Source organism: Bison bison, unplaced genomic scaffold (genome assembly GCF_000754665.1).
Source record: "Bison bison bison isolate TAMUID 2011002044 unplaced genomic scaffold, Bison_UMD1.0 scf7180017864330, whole genome shotgun sequence".
NCBI classification, from domain to species: Eukaryota; Metazoa; Chordata; class Mammalia; order Artiodactyla; family Bovidae; genus Bison; species Bison bison.
Genome location: NW_011494902.1, coordinates 10,043,069 through 10,062,350, shown reverse-complemented (window position 1 = coordinate 10,062,350; position 19,282 = coordinate 10,043,069). Strand labels below are relative to the sequence as shown.

General features: G+C 35.5%; 1 protein-coding gene across 1 annotated transcript in view; it reads left to right on the top strand.

The window, feature by feature from the left end:
• Positions 1-19,282, top strand: part of LRP1B (low density lipoprotein receptor-related protein 1B) — a 1,806,191-nt gene that overhangs the window by 925,254 nt on the left and 861,655 nt on the right. Inside the window, exons 17-18 of the mRNA XM_010853706.1 lie at positions 1-80; positions 9,160-9,276. Of these exons, the coding sequence (XP_010852008.1) occupies positions 1-80; positions 9,160-9,276 (197 nt within the window). The remainder of the gene's footprint in view (positions 81-9,159; positions 9,277-19,282) is intronic.

The following is a 19,282-nucleotide window of genomic DNA, read 5'->3' as shown; positions in this document are numbered from 1 at the left end:
CTGTATCCCCAAGAGATGGCTTTGTGATGGAGCTAATGATTGTGGGAGTAATGAAGATGAATCCAATCAAACATGTTCAGGTAAAGGTTTGCTTGGATGTATACGTAATCTCTTCCACTCTTAGTCTTCATAAAGATGCCTGAAACTACGCTGAACTTTCCTAGTGATCATTGCAGTATGATCTGATTATTGCAGTAGCAAATGAATTCAGAGTTCGATGCCAAAAAGGCCAGAATACAAATTATCTTTTACTTATTCTTTGGGTATAACTCTGCTTTTCAAAGGAATTTGGCATATCATCCATGCAGGTTGACTGTCAATACACCACTTGGACAAAACTTGTCCCTGCTAGATTTTACTTGACAAAGGAGGGAGAGGTTTGTGAGTATGTTGTGATTTAGGCTATCTCACAAGGAGAATTATTATTATTTTTTTTAACCTTGAAACAATAATTTATATGTTTTTGTTTAGTCTTCTGTAGAATATCTCTGTAAATAGGTTTCTGTTCCTGGCACATTATTCATGTGCGTTTTTTTTTTTTTTAATTTTTAGAAATAAAATCCCAAGTCCGCTAAGCCTATTTATATTTCCATATAATTTATTGTATTGCAATAAATCTTTGAATCTGAAGCTAGATTCTCATTGAATAGAAATATACAGCTCATGGTACACATGAGGGCCAAAAAGATCATTCTTTTTTTTTAATTTAAATTTATTTATTTTAATTAGAGGCTAATTACTTTACACTATTGTATTGGTTTTGCCATACATCAACATGAATCCGCCACAGGTGTACACATGTTCCCAATCCTGAACCCTCCTCCCACATCCCTTCCCATACCATCCCTCTAGGTCATCCCGGTGCACCAGCCCCAAGCATCCTGTATCCTGCATCAAACCTGGACTGGCAATTCATTTCTTATATGATATTATACATGTTTCAATGCCATTCTCCCAAATCATCCCCTGGCTCCCTCTCCCACAGAGTCCAAAAGACTGTTATATATACATCTGTGTCTCTTTTGCTGTCTCGCATACAGGGTTATCATTACCATCTTTTTAAATTCCATATATATGCGTTCGTATAAAAAGATCATTCTTAATCAGATAAGTGTTGAAAAATGATCCTGACTAGCAGCTGCCTAATGCTTCTCTTTAAACAATGAAAAAAGTCATATATTTAGTGACTCTTATTAATATGATCAGTATTTTATTAATCATTACATATACTGTTAAAATCTATCAACTACCTTACCTTTTCTCTTTGCAAAAGTAAGCCATACTAAATACAAATTATTATAATGCATTAGTGAAAACTGCAAAGGCAGCACATAGATAAAAGACCAAGAGGTCAAGAAGCCTAACTGTACTCTGGATTTTGAAACTGGCATTCTTGGGAAGACCTGTGCCTCCCTGTACCTCAATTCCCACATTTATTGCTTTCAACTCTGTAGAAGTATAAAATTTCCAGAGCTTTGCACCATGTACTAAATATCAGCAACAAGAATGAAATAGTCACCATTCTGTAATCCTAGCCTCCATTTTATATTCTTTTTTTTCCCCATGGTAATGTATTTACTGAGGATCCATGGGCTAGTCATTCTCCTGTCCCTTGATTAAAAGCTCGGTCTACTCTTTTAGAGCAACTGATTATTTTCAAGATATTTTATGTCTTTCATAAGGGTGTTTTGCCAAAAACTATCTAACAGAAAGGGACCTTTAGAGACCAGTTGGGCCTAGGCTCCTGCCTTCAAGTTTATTCTTTTCATAGATGAGGTGGAAGAAGAGATTTGCCTTAACTCATCATTGGTAAGGATTTAGGAAAACTCACTTCATCTCTCTCCAGGGCCATTGCTCTTTTTAACGAACTATGTTATCTTGAGAATTAACTAGAACTCTAGACTTGGTCAGTTTAATGTTTCCCAGGTCACTCTTAGAATATGACTGCAATTTACAATGAAGCATCTTTCTAAATTAGTGCAATTATTATTCTTTTATATTAAGATTCAACTCAGAGACTATATAGTATTACATCCTAACAAGATAGATCTGCTTTCACCTTAAATTAACAGGCATTGCTGTGTCACTTCATAATACCATGTCTTCTTCATTTCTATTTGATTTTTTAAAATCTGCTTGTTTCTACATGATTTTTAAAGAAGGATTTGGGATTGATTAGCTACTTACATCGAAAGAGTGAAAATGTTATGTATAAGAGCAAATAAAAAAATTAATCCTAATTAGTAAGATTTTTAAGACACTCCAGGCCTCAGTTCACTAGAAAATAGAATGCCACTTGCTTGCACCTCAAGTGCTACTTTAAGTGACAGCAGCTGAAGTCTGCTACTAACTATTAGGTCTTCTTGTCATATTTATGATAGCTACTATGGTCACCTTATGTCTTTCTAAATTGAAAAAAAAAATACAAAGAGAAAAATAATTATGGCTTTTAGCTTTGAAAACTATGCTGTCATGTTACAATGTATTTCCATTTTGTTTTACCAAAATGAATAGGTCATTCAGGTCACTATCTTGGAAAAATATGGCAAATTCATTAAATGATTTCCCTGGTTGAGTTATTTCTCTACATTTCTAGATATAGAAGTATACATGGATATGTATCCTAGATAAAATAATACTCATATGGGGATTATTTTGTAATTGAAACCACTATTCTGTAGCCTTTAGCAGTGTGACTACTTTATATTTAAATGAAAATTCTTTCCTATAACCAACCAATTTTGTATTATATTTCTTTGGGATTTCTCCTCAGTGGATCTACTAATTCAGTAAATATCACAGCATTGGAGATAGAATGAGGAAAAATACACAGTAATTTCTTTAAGAAGTTATGAGATAAGATGAAGAGAAAGACATTCAAAGAGTTCATTCCCATAGAACTAAGTTGACCCTCAAATAGAAGCACAAAAAGAGCTACTAATTAATCTTTGGCTCTCCTGGAAGTCCTACTAGAGGAGGGGATGTCTAAGCTAAGCCTTACCAAAAATAAATAAATAACTTAGAAAAATGTCTAAATAACAGTTTAAATCATTTAATTAGAAAATATAACCTGATAAGACCATGTGGTATTCACAATTAAAATGAAAAATTAGAACTCAAATATCAACAGAAATTTCAAAAAGCAGTGTTAACTCAAAATCTTATAACAATAAGCAATTCAGTGCCATTCATATGAAATATAAAAATACAAAAATGTTCTATATGTGCTTGTTGATTAACAAACATATAAAAATAGGAATAAAATACAGAGATTTAAAAAAAAAATAAAAACTAAGGATAAAAATTACCTCTATGAAACAGAAAGGGAAATGTGACTGGGAAAGATTACATAAGGGACTTCAAATGTAAGTATAATACTTTTACTTAAATTAGAATCTGTAGCAAATGTAGAAAAAATTAAGATTTGATAGTTCTATAAGAAGACAAACAGATTTTAATGATATTTCCTATACTTTTCTAAGTGATGGAAATATTTGACTGAAAAAAATATATAAGTGATTGTGGAGGGTGAAGTCCTCAGAGGGTAGCGGGCAGTTGGAGAGAGAACCTGGAAGGGAAAAGGGGAACACAAAGGGGCAGAACAGAGCTGATAGGCAGGGTTTGGGAGTTGTTTTTCATCATCAACAACAACAAAGTTTTGTGTACTTTTGAGGGAGACGTAGAGACCAAAGATGAGAAGTTCAATTCAGTCGCTCAGTCATGACTGACTCTTTGTGACCCCATGAATCACAGCACACCAGGCCTCCCTGTCCATCACCAACTCCCAGAGTTCACTCAAACTCATGTGCATTGAGTCAGTGATGCCATCCAGCCATCTCATCCTCTGTTGTCCCCTTTGCCTCCTGCCCCCAATCCCTCCCAGCATCATGGTCTTTTCCAATGACCAATCAACTCTTCGCATGAGGTGGCCTAAGTATTGGAGTTTCAGCCTCAGCATCAGATCTTTCAATGAACACCCAAGACTGGTCTCCTTAAGATGGACTGGTTGGATCTCCTTGCAGTCCAAGGGACTCTCAAGAGTCTTCTCTAGCACCACAGTTCAAAAGCATCAATTCTTGGCATTCAGCTTTCTTCACAGTCCAACTCTTACATCCATACATGACCACTGGAATAACCATAACCTTGACTAGACTGACCTTTTTTGGCAAAGTAGTATCTCTACTTTTTAATATGCTATCTAGGTTGGTCATAACTTTCCTTCCAAGGAGTAAGCATCTTTTAATGGCAAACCAATTCAGTATTCTTGCCTTGAGAACCCCATGAACAGTATGAAAAGGCAAAGTGATAGGATACTGAAAGAGGAACTCCCCAGGTCAGTAGGTGTCCAATATGCTACTGGAGATCAGTGGAGAAATAACTCCAGAAAAAATGAATGGATGGAGCCAAAGTAAAAGCAATATCCAGCTGTGGACGTGACTGGTAATAGAAGCAAGGTCCGATGCTGTAAAGAGCAATATTGCATAGGAACCTGGAATGTCAGGTCCATGAATCAAGGCAAATTGGAAGTGGTCAAACAAGAGATGGCAAGAGTGAATGTCGACATTCTAGGAATCAGCGAACTCAAATGGACTGGAATGGGTGACTTTAACTCAAATGACCATTATATCTACTACTGCGGACAGGAATCCCTCAGAATAAAGGGAGTAGCCATCATGGTCAACAAAAGAGTCTGAAATGCAGTACTTGGATGCAATCTCAAAAATGACAGAATGATCTCTGTTCGTTTCCAAGGCAAACCATTCAATATCACAGTAATCCAAGTCTATGTCCCAACCAGTAATGCTAAAGTTGAATGGTTCTATGAAGACCTACAAGACCTTTTAGAACTAACACCCAAAAAAGATGTCCTTTTCAATATAGGGGACTTGAATGCAAAAGTAGGAAGTCAAGAAACATCTGAAGTAACAGGCAAATTTGGCTATAGAATACGGAATGAAGCATGGCAAAGGCTAATGGAGTTTTGCCAAGAGAACACACTGGTCATAGCAAACACCCTTTTCCAACAACACAAGAGAAGACTGTACACATGGACATCACCAGATGGTCTACACTGAAATCAGATTGATTATATTCTTTGCAGCCAAAGATGGAGAAACTATACAGTCAGCAAAAACCAGACCGGGAGCTGACTGTGGCTCAGATCATGAACTCTCATTGTCAAATTCAGACTTAAATTGAAGAAAGTAAGGAAAACCACTAAATCATTCAGGTATGACCTAAATCAAATCCCTTATGATTATACAGTGGAAGTGAGAAATAGATTTAAGGGACTAGATCTTATAGACAGAGTACCTGATGAACTATGGATGGAGGTACATGACATTGTACAGGAGACAGGGATCAAAACCATCCCCATGGAAAAGATGGGAAGTTGTTAGGTTAAAAAAAAAAAGTTTCCCTGTAGTAACCATGATGATCCTTGGCTTCAAGCGTAGGCAGTGTCAGACCAGTTTTTTCGCACAGCATAGAGCTCTGGTTCAATGACATAATATTTATTCTCATATCCCACACAAATTTTAACTAAATTCAAACTAGACCAATAGGATTGTGTTAAGGAAACCTGATATATTTTTTAAAATCAGAATTATTTTTTTACAAGATAAATTGGAGAGTATATTTACATATGATGTAGATTTTGTTTAAATAGAATGCTTTGATACAGTGCAGATAAAGTTTAGGAACAATGTATCAAGCTCTGTCCTCCTCCCCCTCCTTGTTCCTATACACTGTGGGATTTCTCACTGCTGTATGACTGCAGGGGAAGCATCCTTAGTGATGGGTAGAAAAAATTCACATTTTGACAGTGAATTTCTGATTCACTGCTAAATAAACAGTTCCACTGAGGAGGTGTAAATTTCCTCTTCATTAGAGCAGAATTTGCTACAAAATTAGAGTCCTCTGGGGCAGCTCTGCTAATCTCACCTCCAAACTAATTTAGAATTGATGGAGACAAGAACTGAGAAAGTCAAGGTTGTGTCTTCTTGATACAAATCTAGTGATTAAAAGGTGATAATTTAGTCAATCTGATTATATCATATAGACAGTACTTGTAGATTTATGGAATGAAGCATTTTTCTTATCTAAAAATCTGTTAAATTTGCCTGGTAGACTAAGCAGATTATTTTCTCCATGATCAGAAAAGACAATGAATTCATATATTTTCAGGGCATAGTCTCCTTTTATCATAAGCCAGTAATTATTCTTTGAAATAAAGAGTCATAACAGTTGTGCAAGTTTCCTAGTTAAGGAGGTGATACACAAATTCCCATCACAATGTGAGATGTGTCCTAGGTGATGTGAGATAGGTATCTAGGAGTCCTTTCTCATTCTCCTCTCTAATCATTAGAGCAGTACTGGTGAAAGAAGAGAACCGGAGAAAACTGGTTAGAATTAAACATGAATGATTAGGAGAGTGACACAAGAGAATCGAATGGAAAAACATTGTATTGGAGATTATAATATAATCTCATTATGGGTCAATTAGAAGATTTAATGAAAATGAAACTATGTGATATCTTTTCTTCTTCAAAGCAAGAAAACCAGAAAAGTGGAAGGAATAAATGTGTAGTAAATGAGGGAGAAAAGGAGAGATTTAGAAAAAGAAATGTTGAGAGAACAAAAGAAAAGAGAAAGGCAGGGAGGGAGGAAGAAGGGAAGGAAAAAAAGAGGGAGAGAAAAAAAAACAGGAGGAAGAGTGGAAAATAAAACTGTGTTATTCAGTTTCTCTTACAACTCAAAAGGTAAAAAGTATTTACTGTGATCAGTGAAATGATACAGAGACATGTAAGAGAAAAAGCTAATTATCTGTCTCACAGCTCTGTGCCTTCCTCTTCCCACCAACTTAACTAATGCCAACATCTTCACACTTCTTTAGGCTAATGCAAATGTGGTTTTATTAAAATTACCTAGTGTTGACTTAAAAAAAAAAGCAGAGTGTGAGAGTTGCAACTTACGTTTATTTGGGGCAAAATGAGGACTGCATCCTGGGAGACAGCTATAGCTCCTCAGATAGCTCTGAGAAACTGCTCCAAAGAGGCAAAGGGGAAAGATCAGTATATAGGTGATTTTGGTGAAGGGATAGTACATGTAATCAAGCACATATTTTTTCCAAAATGTTTCGACTAGTCTCATGAAGCTTTTGGTAGTCAAGAGAAGCAGTCACCACCATGAAGGATTTTAGTGGTTTTCTAGATATGAGGAGATACAAGAATTGGATTCATAAAATTGGCTCCTGAAAATGTCTAACTATCTGACTACCTATTCTGCCAGTTTTGCCCTGAGTACAGAGTGCCCTGTTTCTGATCTCTACCCTGAACTCTTTCATGAGGTGTTGAAGGTCAGCAGCTGCAGTAGCATATGAATTAATCCTTGTAGAGGTAGATAGCAAGTGCCAACTTGTAGTTGACACTAGGAACATTGTTGATTTACTCTAAATATTAGAGTAATTTTGCATAAAATCCATAAGGTTAACAAAATAAAGTAATGTAGGAATGTTAAATCTTACCTTAAACTTTCAACATTGAAAACTTCAGAATCATACTTGTTTGTTGGGCGATCTAAAGTCTATTAATCTAAAACAGTTTACTTGTAAAAAAGGAAAAATCATATATGGTATAATGTATTTTAGATTCAGCACCCTTATCCACATAATCAAAGCCAAACACAGTGCAACACTTTTCTCGGTCTTTCTAATTAGAGTCACTGAGAATAGAAACACTATATCCAATCTAAGAAATCAAATCAAACATTTCATTTGTTTTTTCTCAAGTAATCTTCTAAATACTCACCAATAATGGATATACGTCTTTACAGAGCAAGTGCAGTTTTCTTAAAGAAAATTACTAGTATATGACTTTAAAGAAACTATTTTATGTGACTTCTTAAAGTCTGAGTTATGGAAACCCATTTTAGTGTGTTTGGATGACTTTGAACCACAGTCTATTTTATATAAGCCATTAGTATTAAAGTTCACAGGGTGTTCTGATGAAATAGGAACACACCTGTCTGTTTCTCAAGGCCAGGAAACAAGGGGATATCTATAAACCAAGCAATGTTCTCAGGTCATAGCTGCAGGAACTCAGACTCTAATTGTTCCTCAACTGTCAAATCTTCATCTAACACAAATATTAATAGGTCTGAGTGTCTCCTTCCCAATTTCCCCACTCCTTCCTTTTGTCTAATTAAAAGGAATGCTGGTATACTTGACAACATAGGAAAACAGATTTGTAGTTCAGAGTGTCAAAAGGGAAAATAAAACCAAACATTTAAAAATAAATATGTGACAAACTAAGGCCTGGAAGAAGAATTAGGAAGCTATCTAGGCTCTCATGCTTTCAAAAGTTGATCTGATTATAATAGAAAAAGGCAATCAAATGCCTTATAGAACATAACCCCTTTACTGAATAATTTTAAACCACTGCCTTTGGCTAGCAAAGAAAGCAAGGTTTCCTGTGTGTGTTTCTTGAAATCCTTAAAAGAGCTCAAAGCAAAGTTCATTAATATATTTTGACTGAAAAGTTATACATTTTTGTATCACTACACTTAAAAGTAAGTTTAAAAAATCCATTTTAAGGCTAAATATATATTTTTAGAAAATATTTTCTGCATTCTTGATCCATACTTGAACTCATTTGTAGATCAAAAATAAATGCATTGAAAACGTTAGAGGACAAAGACAATTTTGACCCCATAATTAGAAACCAGTTACCCTGATATCTCCAAATCCTGCCTCCTTCATTATAGCAAGTTTCTTGGCTTATCATCCAAGGCTATGCAAAATAATTTTTTGTTAATTAAAAATTGGAGGAAATTTAATTCAGTCATATATTCATCAGCATGTGCCAGACAAAAATTGTAAAATAATGAATTCACAGCTTCATTTATGAACATGTGTGAAGATTACAGAATATCTTGTCACTTAGCATTCATTTAATTGAAGGGCAGAGCATGTGAACTTTAGAAAAGGCTGACAAGCTGGCATTACCAAAATTTTAATAAAGATTTAATTAGAAAATATTTTATCTAATAGAGAAATGTAATATCTTATGTGTAAAAGAGTTATTGTATGATTTATTTTATCCTTAATATTATTCAAAAGGTCTCTAAATTTATCCTCTGTGCATTAATTGATCACCTTAGCCAGGACATGCGAAGTGGACCAGTTTTCTTGTGGAAACGGGCGCTGCATTCCCAGAGCATGGCTGTGTGACCGGGAAGATGACTGTGGGGACCACACAGATGAAATAGCATCTTGTGGTAAGTTGTGAGCTTTCAGGCTGTTACTGGAGAAGGGAATGGCAACCCACTCCAGTACTCTTGCCTAGAAATTCCCATAGATGGAGGAGCATTGTAGGCTACAGTCCGTGGGGTCACAAAGAGTCGGACACAACTGAGCGACTTAACTTTCACTTAACTTTCTAACTTTCAAACAGATTATATCACTATCATCTGTTTTAAACGGCTGTTTATTTCTTTATGAATATAAGACAACAAGGCAGAAGATGTTACTTTTTATTACTGCCTTTTGGGCCTGAGTGTGTACTTTAATGATAACTCCAGAATGTGTCCCATTCACGAGGCACTAGCCATATCATTGGCTAAAATAAATGGATCCAAACATTGCAGATTTTAGTAGGAAGTGATTATTATAAGGCGAACAGGACGTTCTCAGATGTTCATTATTTATCTTATGTCTATAATGATTAAATTTTTCAAACAGAATAGCTCATTCAGTGACATGTGGACTAACTGAGGAGGCCATGCTTCCTGTTTGTATGCATGTGTTACACTCTTGGAGCAATACACTATAGAGGCTGAGAATACATAGTTGATAAATCATTTGTTTCATTTCTAAAGAGTTGTATCATTCTGAAGGACAAAATTTTTATTAGTTGAAAACATTTTTTTAAAGGCAAAATTCCTATTATTGCATAAAGTTGCCAATTTAATTACACCCATTTGTACCCATATATCAGTAGGCCGTATTATCATTTGTGTACTAAAACACAATAAGGAAATGAACCAGATTTTCTAAGTCTTCCACTTTATTTCAGTCATGGCTTTGAATATTTTAAATTACTACAGGACAGCATAAATTAGACATGTGTAGCACATTTATTAAAGTAGAATACAGCTGGGTATGTATTTTTAATATTTTGACTCCATGTTATAGTATTTCTACCAATAGAGAAATAAGGAGACTTTTTTCTAACTCCTCAATTAAAATAGTTCTGTTCAGCATGTGCACTCTGTTTACCTAAAATTTTTCCTTTTAAATATTTTTTTTTATACCACACTAAGTCCCTATAACATTTGAGTTTACAACCTCTCAAAAAAAAATCTAGATAAAGTATTAATCATTGGCAATTGACATTCCACAGAAGACAGTAGAGATGCTAATAAAAAAAAAGTAATAGAGAATTACATAATTGTACATGTTACATGTAGAAAAATTTTTGAGGGCTGGCCAGTTAAGGGATTGAGCAGTGTATTTTCTCTCCTTTCCAATGTCCAGACTAATCATGTGGCTGGGTCTGCTTCTAGAGGGCTCTACTTTTTAGAAAAACTTAAATGCTTTTCTGCTCTTAGCATCTCAATCCAGAGTATCCCAGAAACATAATGAACAACCTGAAAACGTTAAATACAGAGAAAGTCTGGAGTTAGAATTCCAAGTCAGATAAGAAATGCCATGAAAAACAGAGTAGGAAATTTGTGATGAGCTCTTTAGAGAATTTTGATCAGGACTTTGAGCTGACTTATTTTTAGCAATGGATCTAGTGCAATATTTTTTTCTTTATTTTAGTAATTTGAATCAAAAGAGAAGAATTCCTAAAATTTCAATAATAATTAAAATAATCATGCCAGCAAACTAACAAACTTTTCATGAGGTGAGTGGACAAAAGGTGTCAGGAGTCCAGACGTATTTTCTTACTGAATCTTTATGAAAAATCTACTGGAAGTATATTACTTTCCACATTTTACAGTTAAGAGAATCAACATTTAAAGTCACGAATAACATGTGTGAGATAACAAAACTAATAAATAACAGAACTAGACCATGAATCCAAGTATGCTTAAAACTAAAACTCAACCATTTCGGTGAACTTGGTTTGGAAGCCAAGGATAAGGTGTAGATAGAGGGCAGATAATGCCATTATGGTGGTTTAGTCACTAAGTCATGTCTGACTTTTGCAACCCCATGGACTCTAGCCTGTCAGACTCCTCTGTCAGTGGGATTCTCCAGGCAAGTATACTGGAATGGGTTGCCATTTCCTTCTCCAGGGATCTTCCCAACCTGGAATCGAACCCAGTTCACCAAAATTGCAGGCAGATTCTTTACATACTGAGTTACTAGGGAAGTTAATGCCATTATGAAGTGAAGTGAAGTGAAGTCACTCAGTCGTGTCTGACTCTTCGCAACTGCATGGACTGTAGCCTACCACGCTCCTCTGTCCGTGGGATTTTCCAGGCAAGAGTACTGGAGTGGGTTGCCATTATATATCCATAAATAACTGATTTAAATGCACAAACACCTGTAGTGAGTTTTATTCATTTGTGTGTTGATAAATCAACATATCTTAGTGGAGAAGGGCCCCAATCCAGTGTTGCTTATTTTTGTGATGTAAATACTCCCACTATGGCCAACATCAATTTGCGAACATGACTCTCTGAATGTGGAGGAGAACATGTACATAACAATATGCAGTATTTCCACGATACAGACACAATCAACATAAATAACTTCAAAAGCAAAATACCCAGAAAATTATAAACTGTGAGTATTAATTACCCTTGTTTTCAATATTACTTAATTGTAAGTTTATATGATTTATCATGTTTTAAAACACTGCCTGTGTGCTTAACAACTGACTCAAAAATCCTTGAAAATCTAAGAATTGGCTCTGTAAGCTGGTACAAGATGCCTCCAGCACACCACTGGATATACAGACAGTGTGAAGTTTATTTGTCAAATAGCATAGTTCCAAAACATGAAATTTTAGAGAATATCAGTAAACCATATGGGCTGGTCTCAGTACCTTTTATAGCATAAGAAACATGTTTTTCTCCAAACATGTTCCTCTCTTTAGCAACATACTTTTATCTCTCAGATTGTCCTTTTAACTTAAAATCTACATCAGTAGAGAAGCTTTCCATAAACTTTTAATGTTTAGAGAGAATGGCCTAAATTTCTCTCATAACAGAAATTATCTCTGCACTGAATACAAAATGACAAAAAAAAAAAGATGTAAATTGTTTAATTTGCTGAATTAAAAAAAAAAGCAGTCACTCTACTTGGCAATAATCCAGAAATAAATATAGTTTCAGCTAATTTCCAGTTTTATTAAGCATTATTAAAAATTTGGACTGATCATATTTCACTTCTCCTGATGGTGTTAGCCAAGTGCCTGTAAATTTAATCCAACTAGGAGATTTTGTAATCACTTTTTCTTTTTACACCTCAGTTCCATAAACCACCTCTGTTATGTTTAATAATGATTGTTTTACATTGAAAAGAATATTAAAATTTGAGTTTAAAAACATGAGAAATTTGTGACTAAAAATGTTTCTGGTAGTAATTAGGAGCTGAAGGGACTATAAGGGGGGTCAAATTTTCAGTAGGATTCACTATGACCTCTTTACAAACCTAATTAATTTTATATGCATTTGCCTTTACAAGTTAATTGCATATTTGGGGTTCAGATTATATGTGGGCACATACTTACATAATTAGGAAGGCCCTTGAGGATTTTCTCTTGATATGTAAATAATATTTTAAATGTTTTAGTAGATTCCCTCTATAGAAAGGAGAATCTGTAATTTGATGCTGCAAATAAGAGAGGAAATGTTAAAATTGTGAAATTTGTCTCAGAAGTATGTCAAGGAGCTAAATGGTCAATCTTATTTTAAGGACATGACTATCATGTCCTGGTTCTCAACATGACTGGTTCTCAACTTTAGCTGTCAATTAATGAATCGCCTGAGGAGCTTAAAAGTTATATGCCCATGCCTCATCCCAGGGTCGGAGAAGGCAATGGCACCCTACTCCAGTACTTTTGCCTGGGAAATCCCATGGACGGAGGAGCCTGGTAGGCTACAGTCCATGGGGTCGCTGAGGGTCGGACACGACTGAGCGACTTCACTTTCAGTTTTCACTTTCATGCATTGGAGAAGGAAATGGCAACCGTCTCCAGTGTTCTTGTCTGGAGAATCCCAGGGATGGGGGAGCCTGGTGGGCTGCTGTCTATGGGGTCACGCAGAGTCGGACACGACTGAAGCGACTTAGCAGCAGCAACATCCCAGGGTAATGAATAAACCACTCAGATTCCGGTACCATTAAGGCACTTGTTTTCAATCTTGAGCATAAATCAAAATCTCTGTAGGGTTCATTCAAAAACAGAAGGCTAGAACCCATTCCCAGAGCCTCTGATCCTGTAGGTCATGCTGTTATTCCAGGGACCACAGTTTAGGAACTACTGACTTATGGGAATCAACTTTCATATTTGATTTTATTTAACATACACCTAATGACTGTTTATATGCAAAACTAATTTATGATGGGAGCAATTATCCAAACAAACGTCATTCCCATCTCCACACTGTAGCATTAAATATAAGGGTATTTCATGATTAAATATAATATTTCACACAAACTTGCATTTTTTTCCCTTGGACAATTAATAGTCAAAAATAGCATAGTTGTTTATTTTAAAATTTAGTTTAACAATTTTTGGGTTGCTTTTTCAATGGTCCAATGGATGTTGGCAATTTGATCTCTGGCTCCTTTACATTTTCTAAATCCAGCTTGAACATCTGGAAGTTCTCAGTTCACATACTATTGAAGCCTGGCTTTGAGAATTTTGAGCATTATTTTGCTTGCATGTGAGATGTGCAGTTGTGTGGTAGTTTGAAGATTCTTTAGCACTGCCTTTCTTTGGGATTGGAATGGAAATGGACCTTTTCCAGTCCTGTGGCCACTGCTGAGTTTTCCAAATTTGCTGGAAAATTTGGAAATATATTGAGTGCAGCACCTTAACAAACTTCTCTGTGAGTGTCCAGGAGTCTCTGGCAGAGGCATGGATCAACAGTGGCCTGCTGCAGGGTTAAGCGCACTAAACACAACATTGCGTACACAAGACCTTTCGAAGGAGGTTGCCATTATCTTCATTACCCCTACCATAGTTTGGTCTCAGGTCAAACAACAGGGAGGGAACACAGCCCCACCCGTCAACAGAAAATTGGAATAAAGATTTGCTGAGCATGGCCCTGCCCATTAAAATAAGACCCAGTTCCCCCCAGTCAATCTCTCCCATCAGGAAGCTTCCATAAGCTTCTTATCCTTATCCTCTTCCATCAGAGGGCAGACAGAATGGAAACCACAATCATAGAAAACTAATCAAACTGATCATATGGATCACTGCCTTGTCTAACTGAATAAAACTATGAGCCATGCCCTGTAGGGCCACCCAAGATGGACAGGTCATGGTGGAGAGTTCTGACAAAATGTGTCCACTGGAGAAGGGAATGGCAAACCATTTCAATATTCTTGCCTTGAGAACCCCATGAATAGTATGAAAAGGCAAAAAGATATGACACTGAAAGATGAACTCCCCAGGTCAGTAAACAATGCCCAGTTTGGATGTGACTGGTGATGGAAGTAAAGTCCTATGCTCTAAAGAGCAATATTGCATAGGAACCTGGAATGTTAGGTCCATGAATCAAGGTAAATTGGAAGTGGTCAAACAGAAGATGTTAGCAGAGCCTCTTCTAAAGGGAATACTTTCTTGCCTCTTCAGTTTCTGTGGGCTCCTGACTCTTCTTGATTGTGGCAGCCTAACTCTAATCTATTGTTTTGTCTTCACATAGATTCTTCTCTGTGTCTCTTTCTCCTACAAGGACATCAGTCATTGCCCACTCTTAATCCAGGATGATCTCATCTCAAGATCCTTAACTTAATTACATCTACAAAGACACTTTCTAAATAAGGTCACAATCACAGGTACTAGGGTTTAAAAATTGGACAAATCTTTTTGAGACATATGATGTAATCCGCTACACCTGGGGAACTTTATTATGCCCTATTTCACCAAATGAAGTATAATAGTGGCTCAGGTATAGGCAGCTTTAAAAGATGAACAGGTAATTCTGTATGCAACCTGATTTGTGAAAATTACTCTCCTAATACCTATTAATTTAGTCCCTGCCTGCTGGTTAAATTTCTCACCAAGTCTCTCTATTACATGATTCAGTCCACTTCTCTTGCTTTTCCTTTGCACCTAGAGCTTTCTACTAACAGAAGCAATTTCTTGGCTTGCTAGCTGCTGGGCAATAATAGTTACAACTACCTCTATGGTGCTGACCTTTACATAGAGGTGTATATGGTGCACTTCTGTGGTGCAACCCTTTACATTTCTGTCAAAAGTAAACTTGACTTCTTTAAAGAGTTCAGTAGCATTCATCACATCATTGGTTATTAATTAATTAATACCAGGTGTTTATTAATTACACATATGTACACACATAAACACACACTATATACACATTCTCATATATGTAACCATACACACAAATGCACATGTATACTCAAACATATATGTAATCAGAATCAAATATATATATATAATCTATATAGCACCTGGTATCTAGTATCTAGTAGTCATTCAATAAAATGTTATTAAATAGATTTGTTATAGATATTTCTTCTTTATAAATAATTTTCTATTCTCAAATGAGACTATATATGTGTGTATATATGTTCTCAAATGGAAATATATATTTTCAACTGTGGCTGGAGTTGGTCCAGTTGCAGTTAGTTCAGAAAATAGCAATATTTCCAATATCCTTTTTTTTATTATTCTAATGTTTTGAAAGATATCAGACTGAAGTCCTATACTGATAAAGGAAACATCATTTCCATCATGCTGAGCTGGCATTTTGCAAAGAAAAAGCTATATGCATAGGTGAATATTTGAATCATGAGTTGCTGTTCATTGCTATGAGATATTTTCTAGCATTTAAACAGAACTTGGGTGACTGAAGTTGGGACCCTACCCCAGGGTAAACTGCCAAAAGGCAGTCAGAATGCAACTTTTGTTTTTTCCCCTGAGCCAGTATCCTTTTCAGAGCCTCAACTATGTGTTTTATTGACCCGCTCTCAAATATTTTAAACTCAGTTTTTCTATCTTCTAGAGTTCACCAAGTCACATATTTTCATTTACTATGTTCTAGATGCCTGAATTATTAAAAAAAGGCAAAGCTTCTGTTAGAGGTAAAAGAGGGAGAGAGGGTAAAAACCAAACTTCAATCAGTAATAAACAAAATACTTAAAAACTATGACAAGTGCTATGAAAGAGATAAGAAGCTAAATGACATGCTACCTGGTGTGCGTATATGTGAATTTTCTAATTGATGCATGTTTATCAATGAAAATTTATACATAACCTTTCTTTGACATGTATAATCTTTACACAATAAGACTGGGTCCTATATGGTAATGAAATTCTACGCTCAATATATGTCCATAATCTAGTCCATCTCTGTCCCTATTTTGTATAAAACTATATATATATATACAAGTTTAGATTTAAAAATTCAAGTAAATTTATTTAAAAATAATTATTTTAATTGTCAGGGATGCTTATCACTCTCAGATATGAATCCAGTCTTTGAAAATATTTCTGCTGCCATAAAATGTATAAAAACAGAAAATGTAACTTTTCTCTCTCCTTTATTTTCCATCTAACCCACTGGTTTCTACTCATTAATATTTATGCATATTCAACTTTCACTTTCTTTAAAAAGGTTACTACCAACATAACTACCAAATTCTCCTTTGATCATACACATCTCATCAACTATCACATTAATTCTTTCCTTACAACTAATGTCTTGGCAAATCTGAATAAAATTTGTATATCCATCTGCCACTTAGTTGACTATAAAAAGTGGAAACTCATGAAAATGGTCTTTGTCAAGCTCAACAAGGGGGAAAAAAAAATCTGGATAGGGCATGTCAGTTTGTATTTAATGTTATCTGAACAGTTTCATCACAGCCGTGCTTCTTCTTGAAACATTTTTTCCTCTTGTCTTCTATGAAAAGATATTTTCTCATTTAACCCCTACACTTCTCTAGTTTCTTTGTCTCTGCCTAACTTTCAGATAGTCCTTCATTATTTTCTTTGTGAAAGGAAGTAAATTGTTTTCTAAAACATTCTCATTTCTTATTTATTTGTTTGGAAATGAGAGTACAATTTCAACTCCTAATTCAGTATTGTCAATCATTTTACAGGTTAGCTTAGGTATTATAAATTTCCTCTTGGTATTTGCTGTTTTACTACAGTGTTTCTATATGTACATTTATTTTTAATTATCTTAAGATAGATTGTACTTCTTATATCTAAAGTCATATCTCTCATAAATTCTGGGAAATTCTAGAGAAGTTTCCTTTTGAATAATATCTAATCTCCATTTTCTCTCTTCCATATTTTTGGAACTATTAGGTTAATACTTGTTCATTTTAGTCTATTCTTCATGATTCTTTTTTTTTTTTTTTTCTCTAATTTTATTTTATTTTTAAACTTTACATAATTGTATTAGTTTTGCCAAATATCAAAATGAATCCGCCACAGGTATACATGTGTTCCCCATCCTGAACCCTCCTCCCTCCTCCCTCCCCATACCATCCCTCTGGGCCGTCCCAGTGCACCAGCCCCAAGCATCCAGCATCATGCATCGAACCTGGACTGGCAACTCGTTTCCTACATGATATTTTACATGTTTCATTGCCATTCTCCCAAATCTTCCCACCCTCTCCCTCTCCCACAGAGTCCATAAGACTGTTCTATACATCAGTGTCTCTTTTGCTGTCTCGTACACCGGGTTATTGTTACCATCTTTCTAAATTCCATATATATGCGTTAGTATACTGTATTTATGTTTTTCCTTCTGGCTTACTTCACTCTGTATAATAGGCTCCAGTTTTATCCACCTCATCAGAACTGATTCAAATGTATCCCTTCTTACATTATTTTTGAACTGAAACCATGGCAATCTCTTCAGACTTGTATTCCAGTTTAATAATTGTTCCTTCAGATGTATGAATTTGTAATTTAACTTTTTCTGGGAGAAACATCAATAACCTCAGATATGCAATGGCACCACCCTTATGGCAGAAAGCAAAGAAGAACTAAAGACCCTCTTGATGAAAGTGAAAGAGGAAAGTGAAAAAGTTGGCTTAAAGCTCAACATTCAGAAAACTAAGATCATGGCATCTGGTCCCATCACCTCATGGCAAATAGATGAGGAGACAATTGAAATAGTAACGGACTTTATTTTCCTGGGCTCCAAAATCACTGCAGATGGTGACTGCAGCCATGAAATTAAAAGACGTTTGTTCCTTGGAAGAAAAGCTATGACCAACATAGACAGCATAAAAAAGCAGAGACATTACTTTGCTAACAAAGGTCTGTCTAGTCAAAGCTATGGTATTTCCAGTAGTCATATATGGATGTGAGAGTTGGACTATAAAGAAAGCTGAGCACAAAAGAATTGATGCTTTTGAACTGTGGTATTGGAGAAGACTCTTGAGAGTCCCATAGGCTGAAAGGAGATCAAACCAGTCAATCCTAAAGGAAATCAATACTGAATATCCATTGAAAGGACTGATGCTGAAGCTGAAGCTCCAATACTTTGGCCACCTGATGCAAAGAACTGACTCATTGGAAAAGACTCTGATGCTGGGAAAGACTGAAGGCAGGAAGAGAAGGGGACGACAGAGGATAACATGGTTGGATGGGATCACCAACTCAATGGACATGAGTTGAGCAAGTTCTAGGAGTTGGTGATGGACGGGAAGGCCTGGTGTGCTGGAGTCAACAGGGTTGCAAAGAGTTGGACATGACTGAGTAACTGAACTGATGCATTTTGAAAGTTCAAAGCTCTAGTTTTCATTTCTAAATATTCTATTTGATTATTTTTCAAGTCCCCCTACTTTTTTTTTCTCAGAATGTCTCAGAATGATTTACATTTAAACAATTTGTCTTTCTCCTTTAATTAAATTTTGACTTCCCTATGTTATAGTTCCTATCATATTTCAATCTCATTTCTGTCAGATATTTTTAAAATATGTGTAGAGCTTGTAGATGTATTTCCGCCATTTGCTGCATCTGCTGAATTTCTCTCACCAGATTTTTTCTTTCACCTTTTTAATTTTTGTTTTATTTTTTGTGATTTTTGAACTTTGAGACTATTTTTTATATATATATAT